The sequence below is a fragment of the Lepidochelys kempii genome, chromosome 5 (assembly GCF_965140285.1).
Source record: "Lepidochelys kempii isolate rLepKem1 chromosome 5, rLepKem1.hap1, whole genome shotgun sequence".
Lineage (NCBI taxonomy): Eukaryota > Metazoa > Chordata > Testudines > Cheloniidae > Lepidochelys > Lepidochelys kempii.
Window position 1 is genome coordinate 6,392,348 of NC_136384.1, and position 16,411 is coordinate 6,408,758.

Sequence of the window (16,411 nt, forward strand, 5' to 3'; positions counted from 1 at the left end):
CTTTTCAAAGGCGATCCAGTACAAATCATCTTAAGAGACAATGAGGAACCATACCGCTTACATACACCTTGCAAGATTCTTATCCCATTACTTCACAAAGTGAAAACTGAGTTTAGGAGAATGTAATGGGATTGGCATAATCGAGAAAATCTCAACACCAACAGCATGGTGTGCCCCAGTGATACCAGTGAAAAAGAAAAATGGGAAAATACGAATATGTGTGGATCTTAAAAGACTTAATGAAGCACTTGTGAGAGAAAAATATATATCCTTCTAACCCTAGATGATTTCTTTCCCAAAGTGAAAGGAAGTACAATATTCTCCAAGCTGGATGCCTCAAGTGGATTCTGGCAAATCCCTTTCGCCAAATCAAGTACTAAACTGACTACATTTTTCACACCCCTGGGGAGGTTTTGCTTTTGAAGATTACCTTTTGGGATTGCTAATGCACCTGAAATTTTCCAAAGAAGGATGGCAGTATAATTAACAAACACAGATGGAGTGGTAGTTTTCATGGACGATATTCTGATATATGGATCTTCAGCGGAAGAACACAAGAAAACCTTCAAAGAAGTCCTAACCCTAATCAGTCATTCTGGATTGAAGCGACACAAGGAAAAAAGCGTTTTCCATCTACCCCAAATTGATTTTTTGGGGAGAGACAATAAACAAAGATGGAATCAGTCCTAGCCCTGAGAAAGTTCAAGCAATTTGAGAATTGAATGTACCAACTAATGCACAAGAACAGAGATGTATCCTGGGGAAGGAAAAATTATCTTGGTCAATACCTACGAGACCTTTCCACAGTGACAAAACCACTGAATGAACTGTTAATGTCCAAAACATCTTGGCTATGGAGGCCAAATCAAGACATTGCCTTCAGAAAGGTAAAGGAAATGACCTCAACAGCTCCAGTTCTGAAATACTATGATGTGAACAACCTCAACAGACATACAACTTCAGGAATTTCTAAGTTATACTAGCGGTGGCTGGCCCAAGTGTCTAACAGACCCTAAGGAAGTGACAAGACACTATTTTGTGATGCATGGAAAATTACGCAGTTCAGATGGACTCATGATTAAAGGCAACTGCATCATAATTCCAAATGAAACCAGAGGAGAAATCCTAAATCTCTTCCATGAAAGACATCAAGGGCTTAACTAAATGCTGTGAATGGACCAACCAGTCAGTGCAGTGGTCGGGCATCAGCCAGGACATAAAGAGTAAATATCTGCATATGAATGTTGCAGAATTAACAGATCAACACAACACAAAGTAACTTTAATAACAACACCTCTACCAGACAGGCCTTGGAAGAGACAAGTTGGAGTTTTATGCAAATTCAGAGGACATCATTACCTAGTCACAATGGACTGTTTTTCCAGGTATATAGAAATAATGCACTTGGAAGACATAACGTGTTGAAGTGTGTTTTTAAGGTCAGGCTTGACAAAGCCCTGGCTGGAATGATTTAGTTGAGGATTGGTCCTGCTTTGAGCAGGGGGTTGGACTAGATGACCTCCTGAGGTCCCTTCCAACCCTGATATTCTATGATTCTATGATTCTAATCGAGAAACTGAAGTTCACTTTTGCTTATTTCAATATTTCAGTCCAAGTAGTGACAGACAACAGACCACAATTTACTGCAGCAGAATTTAAGTCATTCTGAATGAAATATTATTTTGATCATATTCCTAGCAGCCCACATTACACACATGTGAATGAAGAGGCTGAAAGAGCTGTACAGACAGCCAAGAAAATCCTACAGCAGGAAGATCCATTCTTCACTCTTCTCAATTACAGATCAGCACCAATACAAGCTAATGAATGTAGTTCTAAACAATTCTTGAAGGGAAGACAACTCAGAACTCCTATTGCAATTTTGGAAAAGAATCTATCTCCAAAGTGGCCAGACATTCAGAACGCAGCCAAATCAAATAAAAAGACTAAAAGAGCTTTTGAACACTTTTACAACAGATGTCACTCAGAGAACTGTTGGGTCTAAAATCTGGTGACTGCGTACGTCAAAATGGATGGAGGAAAAGGATGGACAACTCCAGCTGTCATAAAGAAAAGGAATTCAGCACCCAGGTCAGATGTGACTGAGACCAACAGTGGAGAATTCAACAGAATCAGAAAGAAGGATCAACAGAGCAAACTCTACAGATGTCAGATGGAGACCAAGAAGAAGACTCAAGGATTCCAAACGGACTACACCCAGTCGTTGCAACTAATGGACAGCCAGATGACCAAGTTGTTAATGTGTTTGGGACGTGTAATTAGAAAAACAGTATGATTCAGAGACACTTAATAGACTGATACATACTGAACCTCAGTGATAGCATGATCATATAAATATTGTAAATGGCAGGAAAGTAGAACGTAAAAGGGGGAGATGTGATGGAATGCTAAACTGTAGTATACTGTTCTGCCACAAGATGGCACTGTGTAAAATACTTTATTTAAAAGGCTAACCTTAGCCATACCAGGAAGAGCATTAAAGGATCTTATGATGATCCTAGTGCGTATAAGCGAGCTCTGTAGCCAGTCCATATCTGGTACAGAAGTACATTATAGGAAGTGTCCTCACAAACTCAATAGCTCCACACATGCTGGGGAGAGAGCAACTCAAGAAAGAGGAGGGAGTTCCCCAAAGGAGCGGGCGATTTGAGATAGATCGGGGCATGCAGGATTCTCCAGGGCATTCATAGAATCATAGAATATCAGGGTTGGAAGGGACCTCAGGAGGTCATCTAGTCCAACCCCCTGCTCAGAAGCAGGACCCATCCCCAATTAAATCATCCCAGCCAGGGCTTTGTGAAGCCTGACCTTAAAAACTTCTAAGGAAGGAGATTCCACCACCTCCCTAGGCAACGCATTCCAGTGTTTCACCACCCTCCTAGTGAAAAAGTTTTTCCTAATATCCAACCTAAACCTCCCCCACTGCAACTTGAGACCATTACTCCTTGTCCTGTCCTCTTCCACCACTGAGAATAGTCTAGAACCATCCTTTCTGGAACTACCTCTCAGGTAGTTGAAAGCAGCTATCAAATCCCCCCTCATTCTTCTCTTCTGCAGACTAAACAGTCCCAGTTCCCTCAGCCTCTCTTCATAAGTCATGTGTTCCAGACCCTAATCATTTTTGTTGCCCTTTGCTGGACTCTCTCCAATTTATCCACATCCTTCTTGTAGTGTGGGGCCCAAAACTGGACACAGTACTCCAGATGAGGCCTCACCAATGTCGAATAGAGGGGGACGATCACGTCCCTCGATCTGCTCGCTATGCCCCTCCTTATACATCCCAAAATGCCATTGGCCTTCTTGGCAACAAGGGCACACTGCTGGCTCATATCCAGCTTCTCGTCCACTGTAACCCCTAGGTCCTTTTCCGCAGAACTGCTGCCTAGCCATTTGGTCCCTAGTCTGTAGCGGTGCATTGGGTTCTTCTGTCCTAAGTGCAGGACCCTGCACTTATCCTTATTGAACCTCATCAGATTTCTTTTGGCCCAATCCTCCAATTTGTCTAGGTCCCTCTGTATCCTATCCCTGCCCTCCAGCGTATCCACCATTCCTCCCAGTTTAGTATCATCCGCAAATTTGCTGAGAGTGCAATCCACACCATCCTCCAGATCATTTATGAAGATGTTGAACAAAACCGGCCCCAGGACCGACCCCTGGGGCACTCCACTTGACACCGGCTGCCAACTAGATATGGAGCCATTGATCACTACCCGTTGAGCCCGACAATCTAGCCAACTTTCTACCCACCTTATAGTGCATTCATCCAGCCCATACTTCCTTCAGTTACGCTGAGAACAGTTAGGAGAGGATGGAAGCTTCTTAGGCCTTCATCGAAAAAGAGGGAAGTTGGGGAGTCAAGACAGGGGACAGAGGGTACTCTAGCTGAGTGCCAACATACTAGAGAAAGCTGGTAGGGTAGAAAGCATGGTCTAGTGAATGGGGTACTAGGGTAATATTCAAATAGACCTGCTTTCAACTGGTGACTCAGCAACAGCCTCCGGATATAACCTTGGGCAAGTCCCTGATCTCTGTTTGCTTCAAGTTCCCGTCTAGAAAATGGAAAGAGTAGCCTCACCCTACCTCACAGATTATAAGGATCAAAGCCATTAAAGACTGTGAGGTGCTCACATGCAATGGCACGGAGGGCTAGCTATGTGGCTAGTGGGATCTGTGCTGTTATGTCTGCATGTCGCTCCTGAGTTCACCCAATGCTGAGGCACCCAGAATCACTTTTACATCTGCCTACAGCAGGGTTCTTACACCTTCCTCTGAAGCATCTGGTAACAGCCACTCTCAACAATGCGATACTGGACTAGATGGACCATGAGTCCAAATCAGCAGGGCAGCTCCTGTGTTCCTGTATAAATGTGTCTCAACTTTTTTGCCTCTGTCTGACCCAGATTTAAGCTCTTTGGGGCAGGGACCATGTATGAGTGTGCACATGTGCGTGTTACCTGGCATCTTTTGACGACCCTGAAGATGCAAAGACTAAGGCGGCCATTTTCTACACTGACCACTGATTTTGACTGCCTGAATATGGGGGTTCACAAAATAATTAGAAGACACTGTCGAAAATATGGGCCTGGCTGAATACAGTTGAGAGCTATCTCACCGGCCAATCCGATGCAGCTTAGGGGTTATAGCCTGGGAAGGCCAGAGGGTTAAACCCGGGATGGTTTCCATTTCCTGAAACCGATCTGGGGTTGGATGTTGGTGACACAACACTAAAAACTGGGGTGGAATTGGATTCGGGTCCCATTTTATCCAAATCCTTGACGCTTCGTGGTGTCTGGCTTTGGTGGTTATGGATTGGACCAACTGAACGTAGCTTAGTGGTGGCTGGATGCGTGGCTATGGTTTGGTCATAACTGGAAGCAGCCGTTTTGCCTTCTGCACTGTCTGGGAAATATCCCAGCCTACAGCAAGCTGAGTGGCTTCGTGGCTCAGACTTGTCTCTGACCTATCTCTGCAGAGCCAGTTTAATGAAGGAATCACACAGTCTTTCTTTCCTTTCCTCACTCTTTCCTCCTGTAGGGTGTCTCTGTGTGCTGTGCCATTGTCTGTATGGTGTCTGGCAACGCAATTCTCCTTCACGTGTAGAGAACAGTAGCTATACTTACTGCCTGTGCGTAGGCACCGTATGCTCCAAACTGGATCGCCATGGGGTTGAACATGCCCATCTGTCCTGCCATTTGCTGCATGCGCCTCATTGTACGCTCCTTGTCCGTGTCTGCAAACTTCACCACCAGGCTCGAGGAGGCCCCCTGGAGGTAGGAAAACAGAAAGAGAGAACACAACAGGGGTATTTTCCCATTAGTGCCTACTGGGAGCAATCTGCATTTGCACATGTAACAGAGACTGGCTGAGATTCGGCTCCAGTGGGCTTTGAAGACAACCCTGGGCATCCTCCCGTGATCTTTAAGTTCCACGCTGATCTCAGCCTGTGGCAGGCTGGAGAGAGCAGCAGCAAAGAGGAAAAGGAATCTGTACCACGAGGGTGGGGTGAGTGGGCCATCTGGCCAACTCTCATTCTTCTCTGAGCTCCTCCTTTCTTTGCTTTGGTTTAAATTCCCCCTGCAAAGAGGTGGGCCTTGTTCTTTTCCACCTAGTCAAGCTGCTGGTCTATTAGGGATTTACACTGAGAGCTGGTGCCACTGCGCTGCAAGCTAGTAACTTCTGCAGTACATTTGGCCTGATTTATTTTTTGGACAGTGCAATGGGTTAGTTCTATCCCTGCCAGACCCTGCCTGTGGGACCCCTGCCTCCCGCAATTGCTTGGCACTCACTATTTTTACGCTTGTGTCTGGTGAGAACACAAGGGTCAGCTTTGATTCCAGAACTTAGCACCCCACAGTCTGCAGACATTTAAGCATCCTGCAGCATCTCCGTGAGACGCAGTCAAGTCAGGGAAGGGAAAGTGGTGATAAGTGGATCAGAGTTTCCTCCTCTATCTCGAGAACTGCAGAAAGTTGAGAGGTGACCTCAGAAGAGGTCATGGGAAGATGAATGCAGAGTTTGTTAGCTGCAGTTAGGAAAGCTCTACTCATTTGGAGCAATGGAATTTCTCAGCAAGGAAAACAAGGTGAAAACCCTTTTGTGCAAGCTGGCACAGACGGCATGCTGTAATGACAGTGGAAATGCAATAATTAGGGATGGGCAAACTCTTTGTGCCAAACTTTGAACCCGCTTGGGTTCAAATTCAAGAGACACTGACTTGATCGTTGTTGGGTAGGGATTTTCCAAAACACTCAGAGTTGCTCTCTCTTTCTGCTCCTGCTGACACTAGTGGAAGTTTTACTAAAGATTTCAGTAGGAACAGAGATAAGCAGCTCTGAGCACTTTGGAAAATCTCACACGGTTGGGCTTATTTCCCACTTAGGAGAGAGTACATGGAAGGCACACTGATATTTTTCATACTCATTGTAACAGATCGACAGTGCGGTTAACATATGGGATTTTCTGGTAAACACATGTAATATATGAGTCATAACTACAGCTGGTAATTAATATGCCTTTTTAACACATGCAAACTCAAACTAATCATGCAGCTAGACTTTCTTCCATTTGTTCCCTTGATGGAACCATGTTTTCTTCTCACTCCTAAGGCCTTGATCTTCTATCCAAACAAGGAAACCCAGATCACCCTAGCAGGTGACTGGTAGGAAGCAATCAGCTGTGAAATGGGACAAGGTACACTGTTCTACCTCTCACTCACTCTTGTGTCTTAGGCTCAGTGGGACAAGAACTTGGCTTTAATTGGCCTTGACACTTGAGCTTTAGTACTATTAATCCAGCCACAGCCAGCAATCTGCAGCTACACCCAAGGTAGCAGCAATGCCAACCTGCTTGGGCCCCTGTCTACACTAGAACTCAGCACTGGTAGCTAGACTTGGATGGCAGGTCCCATTTCCCTCCCATGGAAAATTTTGAATTTTTGAAAAAATATTAATCCTGGCTTGGGATGTTTTGTGGGAGAGAACAATAAAAGAAAATCTAGTTCTGGGAGAACCAAAGCAGAATTTTCCCAGGGAGTCAGGCAGCCCAGGTAGCTGGGAAGTTTGGCAGTTGGGAAGTTTGGCAGCCCGTACAGCCTGCTGTTTGGAGAGCCCAGCTGATGCAGTCATCCTGGGAGCCTGGGAAGGCAGAGGACCTGTCAGGAAACCAGGCAGGTCTCCATGGGCAACATGCGCGGTTTCCATCTAAATGGACCCATTCCCATGGAAAGGTCGGTTTCGCCAAATCAGTCTTCCGCTACAGAAAACCATTCCACCGGAAAAATTTCTGAACAGCTGTAGTGGGAGCAATGCTGTGGCCCCAGTTTAGCACCAGAACAGTGGCGTTGTTGCTGGCTGTTGCTGCAACACGGACACTAATTGTTCCAGTACAGGTGCACCGTTATGGAGACGGGGGGAGTATAATTGCTGGCCCCCCAAACTGGGGAATAATATCCATTTCACTGAAGGCAGAGCTGCTTTGCTGCTCGTTAGGAATATCTTAATAAAATACTTTAATGCACATACAATGCCTAGCACAGCAGGGTCCCGGTCTCTGACTCCTAGGCACGACGATAATACAAATTAATAAATAATAATAATAATAGATACGTCTGCAGGAGCCCCAGCACATGCATATGCAGCACCTGCTGCAGATCCTCGTAAGGAATAAAAAGCCGAGGAATTAACTTGATAAAGAAACAGTCTGAGGCCACACAATGAGTGATGTTCCCCTGGATTAGCAGCACTGGAAGAGATTTTCGTTGGTGAGGAACCTTTCTTTTTGACCTGTCACTCTCCCACTCTTTCCCTCTTGCTAATAAATCTATAACCTGCCTGAACAATGTGGTGAAGAACAAAAGAAGTGAAACAAATGACTTAGCAAAACAAAGGGAGGGAGAGATGAATGCCCTATTCAAGGCTGTACAGTGGGATCCAGGAGTTATTAAGAGAGCGAAGCAGAATAAAATCCACATTCACCAGGGTTTCTGCTCAAGGCTGGGCAACTTCTCATTTTTTCTTAATCACATGATATAGCTATTGATCCTTCCCCAAATCACATTCTTAATTGAAGCTCATCGACAAATGAATATTTTAATGCATACATTTCCTGCTAATTATCGCCCCGACCAGTCCTTAATTAGATTTCAACACTCATTTAATTAACCCTGATCCAAGAGGCTGTTTGGTAACCTGGATCTAATGATCTGAACCTATTTGCAGCCGCACTGGAGAGAGGCTTTGGGTCAGGGTAGGTTGGGTGGCTCAGTGCAGCTTAGAAGCCTAACACGGCAGAGCTGGGTTAGCCAAGGAGGAACACAGTTTAAAGGACGCAAGATTTTGAAGCTGAGTAAAGGGAATTATTGTTATCTCCTGGGACGTGTGTCAAAAATGCAGAGTGGTCTAGTGGAGAGGGTACTCAGGAGAGGGAGGAAGCAGGAGATAGGATTAGACCGTGAGCAAGTCACTTTGCCTCTCAGGACATCTTTTTCCCCACCTCGAGTCCTTTGTTTGTCTTGTCTGTTCAGGCTTTGGCACTGTCTCACTGTGTTTTTGGACAGCCTAGTACAACTGGGTCTTGATCTTGGCTTGCCCCTTTAGGTATTACCATAATACAAAAAAAAAAAAAGCTGTAGAAACATGGCAATCTACAAATAGTGGGGGATTTGGTATTGTAAGTGTTATCGAAATTTTGAAGGAGGAGGAAGAAGGAAGTCTACTGGCTGCAGCCAAACAGAAGCAGCATGTTACAAGATTGCTCTGTAAAACAGAGATGTCTGTATATATGCAAATATATTTAGTATATATGCAAATATAGTTAATAGACAAATTGCCAGTAGATGGCGCTCACCAAAATGCAGTACAGCTGGTTTTATAGGACCAATCAAATTGATCGCTGTGCCCTGCAAATGGCTCCTTAGGTGCAATTCTTCCCACGCAGCACTGAACAAACATAGTGGTGGAGTCAAACAGGGCTTTAATCTGAGGATTATCAGCAAAAAATGCCATGCAATGTAAAGGAGACTTCTCCTCCATGGCTGTTGCTTCATTTGCAGCACAGAGTAACTTGGCATCTACCCCTCTGTTTATTCAGACTTTTAGAATTCTGTTAATTCTGAGAACTGAGTGTCGTTGTGAATTGAAGAGGGTGGTGGGGAAAAATGAGGCCTTCGTCTGAAATATCTCATGCTTGCTGTCATAAATATAAAGGGAAGGGTAAACCCCTTTAAAATCCCTCCTGGCCAGAGGAAAAATCCTCTCACCTGTAAAAGGTTAAGAAGCTAAAGGTAACCTCACTGGCACCTGACCAAAATGACCAATGAGGAGACAAGATACTTTCAAAAGCTGGGAGGAGGGAGAGAAACAAAGGGTCTGTGTGTCTGTCTATATGCTGCTTTTGCCGGGGATAGACCAGGAATGGAGTCTTAGAACTTTTAGTAAGTAATCTAGCTAGGTATGTGTTAGATTATGATTTCTTTAGATGGCTGAGAAAAGAATTGTGCTGAATAGAATGACTATTTCTGTCTGTGTGTCTTTTTTGTAACTTAAGGTTTTGCCTAGAGGGATTCTCTATGTTTTGAATCTAATTACCCTGTAAGGTATCTACCATCCTGATTTTACAGGGGTGATTTCTTTACTTCTATTTACTTCTATTTCTATTAAAAGTCTTCTTGTCAGAAAACTGTATACTTTTTCATTGTTCTCAGATCCAAGGGTTTGGGTCTGTGGTCACCTATGCAAATTGGTGAGGATTTTTACCAAACCTTTCCCAGGAAGTGGGGTGCAAGGGTTGGGAGGATTTTGGGGGGAAAGACGTGTCCAAACTACGTTTCCCAGTAAACCCAGTTAGACTTTGGTGGTGGCAGTGGATATTCCAAGGACAAAGGATCAAATTAATTTGTACCTTGAGGAAGTTTTAACCTAAGCTGGTAAGAGTAAGCTGAGGAGGTTTTCATGCAGGTCCCCCACATCTGTACCCTAGAGTTCAGAGTGGGGGAGGAACCTTGACACTTGCCAAAGCAGGTAAGACCTTGGCAGCAACGGATGGTTAGTTGGCAGATGTTTTCCTCCACCACCGCTAGATTTTGCCTTTAATCCTCATAAAGAACAAAATGAATGCCAATGGGAATTTTCCACAAGGATCCCCCTGAGTAATAAGTAATAGATGGCTACTGTGTGAAAGGGAGGGCGTTGGACAAGTGGTTAGAGCAAAGGCCTGGAAGTCTGGATTCCTGGGTGACATTATTAGTAGCAGTATTACAAGTAGTGCTTAGAAGCTTCAAATGACGACAGCACCCCAGTGCGGTAGGTGCTGTACGTACACCTGCAAGAGACGGCCCCTGCCCTTCAGAGTTTACATTAAAAAAAACCCAAAACCCAACAAGACAGGGAGATCACTGAGAGTCACTGTTGCTATCTCCATTTTATAGCTAAGGGACTAAGGCCCAGAATAATTGGACGACCGACAGTTTATGTGTGGCAGAGTCAAGAATTGAACCCAGCTATTCTAAATTACAGGCTCATACACTAAGCATAAGACCACACTTCATCCCCAGCATCTGCTACTAATACATCATGTAGGATCTTGAAGGTCATTAAATTAAACATCATTGATTTAGTCGGGGTTGGTCCTGCTCTGAGCAGGGGGTTGGACTAGATGATCTCCTGAGGTCTCTTCCAACCCTAATCTTAAGAACGTAAGAACATAAGAATGGCCCTACTGGGTCAGACCAAAGGTCCATCTAGCCGAGTATCCTGTCTTCTGACAGTGGTCAATACCAGGTGCCCCAGAGGGAATGAACAGAACAGGTCATCATCAAGTGATTCTGTGATGCTATGATTAAACTGGCCAGATTCCGAATGGACATGGGTGATGAATTCTGTTGGGTGTTCATGTGAAATATATATCACTTCCCAAGGCTGGTAAAACCTGAGTTGGTGTAAACTGGTGTAGCTACCGGCTGAGAATTTGGCCTTACTCATCTGCAAAATGAGGATAATAGAATTGGCTCCCTGCTTACTGTCATCTACAGACAGGCTCCCATTGGACTCCCTGGGACTGGGCCCCTTCAGTACTTCCTGAGCCCACAGGGTGTTAAGAGGCTTAAATCACTCATCTGTGGAAAATGCTTTGAGATCATGGGTGAAAGCTGCTGCATACTGTGGATGGGGAAGGCTTACTTATTTGTCCACCTCATGGATTCATTGCTTTTAAAGCCAGAAGGAGCACGATGAAAATTTAGCCTGACCTCCTGCCTAACACCTCAGCTCCCTGTCATACAATTCCACACAAAGCATTATTACGGGAGCTCCCTAGTGCCGCTCGGAGTGGAGAATGTTGGACCATGAAGGACCACATGCGGCCCAGATCCAAAGCTCATGGAAGTCACTGGCTTCCACTGGTTTTGAATCAGGCCCTCAATGAACACGAGACAGTGCCATATATTTCCTTTGCCACAGGCTGGCTAAAACAGGAGCTCATCTCCTTTCCTCCTGACCTCCTTTATTAAGTGCTATGAGATCTACTGCTGAGAAGCACTATAGTAGAGGGAGATATTATTTCCCGTTTGCTCCTAGGCTGGCAAGTCTACTTAACGTGACTATCCTTGTTTGTTCCCCTGGGGCAGCTGGTAATATATTGCTCCCCTTAGTCAGCACAGGCAGACACTCTGCAGCCTGGTGCTGCGAGGGGAAAAAAAATGGAGGTAAAAATCCCCCTCCACTACACTCAGTTTGTAATCCCTAATCAGAGTCCTCTATGGGAAAAACTAATTTCCCAGCCTGTCTTGACGTGTGAAATAAAGTCACACTTGAAAACAGGGGCTTGACAGGTCGCTTGTGAAATTTCACATTCAACTAAAAATAAAATATCCATCCATTGATATTTCATTAAAAGGGCACAAAAACAAATCTCTTCCCTGGATGTCTGGAGTGCTTCCTGTTAGTTATGGCCCTCCAAATGGAGTGTATACACAAATTAAGCATAAACTTTACAGAAGACTAAATAATACTGTACTACCCCAGGTAAACCTATGTCTTCCAGCACAATTGTCAATGAAAAAGTCTTGAGAAATTATGTCACTGCAAAGTACAATGCCATATATTTATATTTAGTAGGGCCTATAAGCGTAAGAACCTCGGGGCTCAGCGAGACAACTCGCCCCCCTAGTAATATATAGAGATTATTTTTATAAACTCGTGAATTACAGCCCTGATTCCGCAGAGCATTTAAGCACATGCTTAATTTTAACTAACTGAGCAGCCGCACTGGAGTGCAGCACGGGTGAATTCAGTGCTTTGCTGAATTGTGACCTATACCTGGTATAGGTGGGGTCAGCTCACTGGATAGATCCAGGGCTGGGAAGTCGAGAGGTTTTGGCTGCTTAAAGTTAGGCTTCGAGGCTGGGATTTAAACATGTCCAAGAGAATCAGGTGCCCACATTTGATTCGGGTCCTTTTGAAATCCCAGCCCTGTGTCCATATCACGGCACCTATGTCAATGGAAACTGCTCGGGGTTCAGCATTTTTGAAAATCAGGCTACTTATTGAGCTGCCACAATATGAATTTAGGTGCCCACATGTGAGAATCTTGGCCTGCAGTTCTATTCCCAGCTGTGGAACTGATTTGGATAGGTGCCCTTAGGCAAGCCACGAAGGGCAATATGTTCAAACCAGCCTGCCTGAAGTTAGGCATTGAGAGTCAATGGGAGAAGCTGCTTGCCAAGACTGAAAACAGGGCTACATCGGCTGATGTAAATCTGTGTAGCTCCACTGAAATCAAGGATGCTATATTACATCAGCTGAGGATCTGGCCCCAGTTTGTAAAGACACTTGGGTATCATAGATTCATAGATATTAAGGTCAGAAGGGACCATTATGATCATCTAGTCTGACCTCCTGAACAATTCAGGCCACAGTATCTCACCCACCCACTCCTGCAATAAACTTCTCACCTATGTCTGAGCTATTGAAGTCCTCAAATCATGGTTTAAAGACTTCAAGGAGCAGAGAATCCTCCAGCAAGTGACCCGTGCCCCATGCTACAGAGGAAGGTGAAAAACCTCCAGGGCCTCTTCCAATCTGCCCTGGAGGAAACTTCCTTCCCGACCCCAAATATGGCAATCAGCTGAACCCTGAGCATATGGGCTTGAAGTTCAGGACAGGAAATGAAAAAGAACAGTGTATCCATTTAGACCTTGCAGAGGACAGGGAACGTTAGATAGGCAGAATGTAATTACACAAGTTGGAATTAGGCCAGGACATCAGGAAGAACTACCCTCCTCTTGTGAAATATGCCATGGTATTTTTCAATGTCATGTCTCATCTGAAAGGTGAGTGGGAAGGCAGCCACAAGGAGCAATTTTACTTTAGATTCCTGAGATCCAGTTTAGACACACTCGAGCCGTGGGTGACAGAGATGGAAGGAGATAGGAGACATTCATCCAGCACTAGAGTGACAGAGGCCTTTGATAATGGCACTCCCTTGGCAAGGGAATGTCTAAGCAGAGATAGTAGCTACAGGAACTTCCATCCACAGGTCTCCTGAGTTGTAATTTATTTGGAGTAGATGCTTGAGTTAGGTCTTACTCCCCCAAACACTTGTCAGTTGGTATCACTCTGAGCTGAAGTAGTTACTTCCTTCAAGGTAACTGAAGTATTAACTGGTGGCAAAACTGTACCGGATTTTAACTAGGAATAACTAGATACATACCTCAGATATTAGAGATGGCCCCCGAATCAAAACTCCAAGTCTTTAATACCTCAACACTTTGGGAAAGTTTGGATCCCAATCCAGAGCTGGATTTTGTGGCTCAATCTACTTATAATAATTCCACACACGCCAGAGCTATTCACGTCGCTTCATGCAATACTGGCAGGCGATCGTTATTGTTGAGTAACGGTCAGAATGTATTTTTTTCCCATGAAAAATTTTGACAAAAAAGAAAAAAAAGTCTTCATTTAATTTTATTGGGTTTCCATAGAAAAACTGAAACCCCCCAAACCCTTTTTTCTTCTCGGGTGATTTTTTTTGTTTTGAAAGTTTTATATTTTCAATCAAAATCTGTTGTGGTGGTTTTTGGTTTGTTTTTGGTTTTTTTTAGGCAAATGGATTGTCTTAAAATAAACCTCACTTCATGGGAAAAAATTTTGAACAAAAATTTTTGAGCCGCTCAATTATTCATATTATGGGAGACAAAGCTAAGATCAGGACCCTTTGCGTGAGGCATGGTACAAACACATAGTAAGAGACCGTCCCTGACCTACAATCTAAATAGGCAAGATGGACAAAAAGTGGGAGGGGACATAGTCACTGATAGGAGAAGTGAATTGTTTAAACTTAAACAGCAGGTCAATGGCTCAGCCAGGAATAGACCTTTGGTCACTCCAGGTCACTGATTTTAAAAAGAAATAAGAGTTAAAGAAGGGCCAGCAAATGAGGGAAATATACAATTTTTAAATAGCTCGTTTTAAAATTAGAATATTGCACAGGATAAGGAATACTGCAATAACATTATTTAGTTATAAATATACTGCCCATTAAAGCATGTTACAAATCACTTCTATACTGTATCCATTCTCCATTAACACATTTCAATTTGATAGCCTAAATAATAAGTCTTTGCACTTCCACAGCACCTTCCATTTGAGGATCACAAAACTATGGCCAACCATCACTCTGTTAATTAATCTCATGTCATCTTTGCATTATCATCACCATTTCATGTATGGGGAAACTGAGGCACAGCAAGATGATGGCTATATGGTGCTATACCCTTGGCTGGTGTAAAATCAATGTACCTCCATTTGTTTCAATGGAGTGATACTGATTTATACTAGCTGAGGATCTGGCCCTTTTTATGCCAAAGAATCTGCTTCCATTTGGACTGAAACAAATGGAAATGAGGCGTAAATTTTTAATGGGGAGAGCATTTAACCATTGGAACAATTTACCCAGGGTTGAGGTGGATTCTTCATCACTGACAATTGTTAAATCAAGAGTGGATGTTTTTCTAAAAGATCTGCTCTAGGGATTATTTGGGGGGTAGGTCTCTAGCCTAGGCTATACAGGAGGTTAGACTAGATAATCACAATGGTCCCTTCTGGCCTTGGAATCTATGAATCTACTAGAGAAACATGGCAGCTGTTGAACAGTGTACCACACCACCATGCAAGAGCTTAGGGCAGGAAGTGAAGCAGAATGGCATATCTGATTGAAACAGCCAGGGGATTTTAGGAACCCAGAATGTAATTACTCATTGGAATTTGGCTGGGACACCTGGGTTAATAAATCTAATTTTGTTAAAAATACTATGAGATCCTTCACAACCACAAATTACAAGGGTCTCGGCTTAATATCTCATCCAAAAGTTGGTACTGTGACCTTGACCTTTAAAAATGATCTTGGTCAACATTTGACCACTTTGGCCAAAACCAGTCAAGTCACCTACAAATAAAGGCATTCTGGAATGGGTTAACACACACAGATTCCTGAGGATTATCTGTGTAGGCTGCAGGAAAGGGGTTCATTCATTCCTGAAGAGACTTCAAGGGAACTTCTTCATTCCATCCAGTGAAGATATCTTGCTTTAAGGGTGAGCTGGCTGGAAGACAAGGATTCAAGGGAAATAGTTGGAAGCATCCAGAGTGATTCAAACCTGGTCGAAAGCCCATGGAAAGGTCCAACTGACTTCACAAGGCTTTGGAGCAGGACCCTAGTGAGAAAGAGGTGCAAGAAAGGAAAGAAAACCATCAAAGTGATAAAGTTCCAGTCCTGAGACTGTAATTCTTCCTCTTCTACAGGACGAATGTGTTCTTAACACAGGATCTCTGTGTTATCCAATGGAATTCCCTCTGTTGGGCGAGAAATCCCCCTGTAAGAGAGGGAATGTTTTATGTCTCCAGGACCATAGGTTTATAAATGGCTGTGATCCCTCAGGAAAGGTTAGTGCTTGGAAATTTTTTTAGCCCTCTTAGGTTCTAATGTCCAAAAGAGACAGGTGTTGAGCATGGAATATCTGGGACCTCTGCAACATTCCACTTCTCTGTCTTTCTTCCCCACCCCCCAGCAACCTCCTCCTGTTGTTGATTTAGTTCCTTCCTCCCTCTGGAGCCACAAAAGGACATTATAGCGCCAATTAGCTCCTTTTGTCTAAAGCAAAGATGTGAGGCTCACTATCGCTTATCCCTCTTAGCCCATTTGGAGGTAATGAATTCTGCAGCGCAGAACAGTTTGAAGGGAAGAAAGAGAGAGAAAGACTGCAACTGAAGCCTATCAACTCCCCTGGGCCTCTTAGCTGTCCTGCCAGATGCCTGCACTGCTACGGAGATGTGACTAGAGAGGAAATGCAGCTCAGTTGAGTGCTTAGGCCCCAAAAGGCCATCTTCGGTGCCGGTAT

At 44.0% G+C, this 16,411-nt stretch overlaps 1 protein-coding gene across 13 annotated transcripts in view; it reads right to left on the reverse strand.

Annotated features, from left to right (window-relative positions):
- CELF4 (CUGBP Elav-like family member 4) overlaps positions 1 to 16,411 on the reverse strand; it is an 889,815-nt gene that overhangs the window by 130,593 nt on the left and 742,811 nt on the right. For all 13 annotated transcript variants that reach the window (XR_012158835.2, XR_012158834.2, XM_073343422.2 and 10 more), the window contains exon 6: positions 5,142 to 5,285. Coding sequence is in view for 11 of the 13 variants with exons in the window: in XM_073343422.2 (XP_073199523.1) it covers positions 5,142 to 5,285 (144 nt within the window). In the remaining 2 variants the exon portion in view is untranslated. The remainder of the gene's footprint in view (positions 1 to 5,141; positions 5,286 to 16,411) is intronic.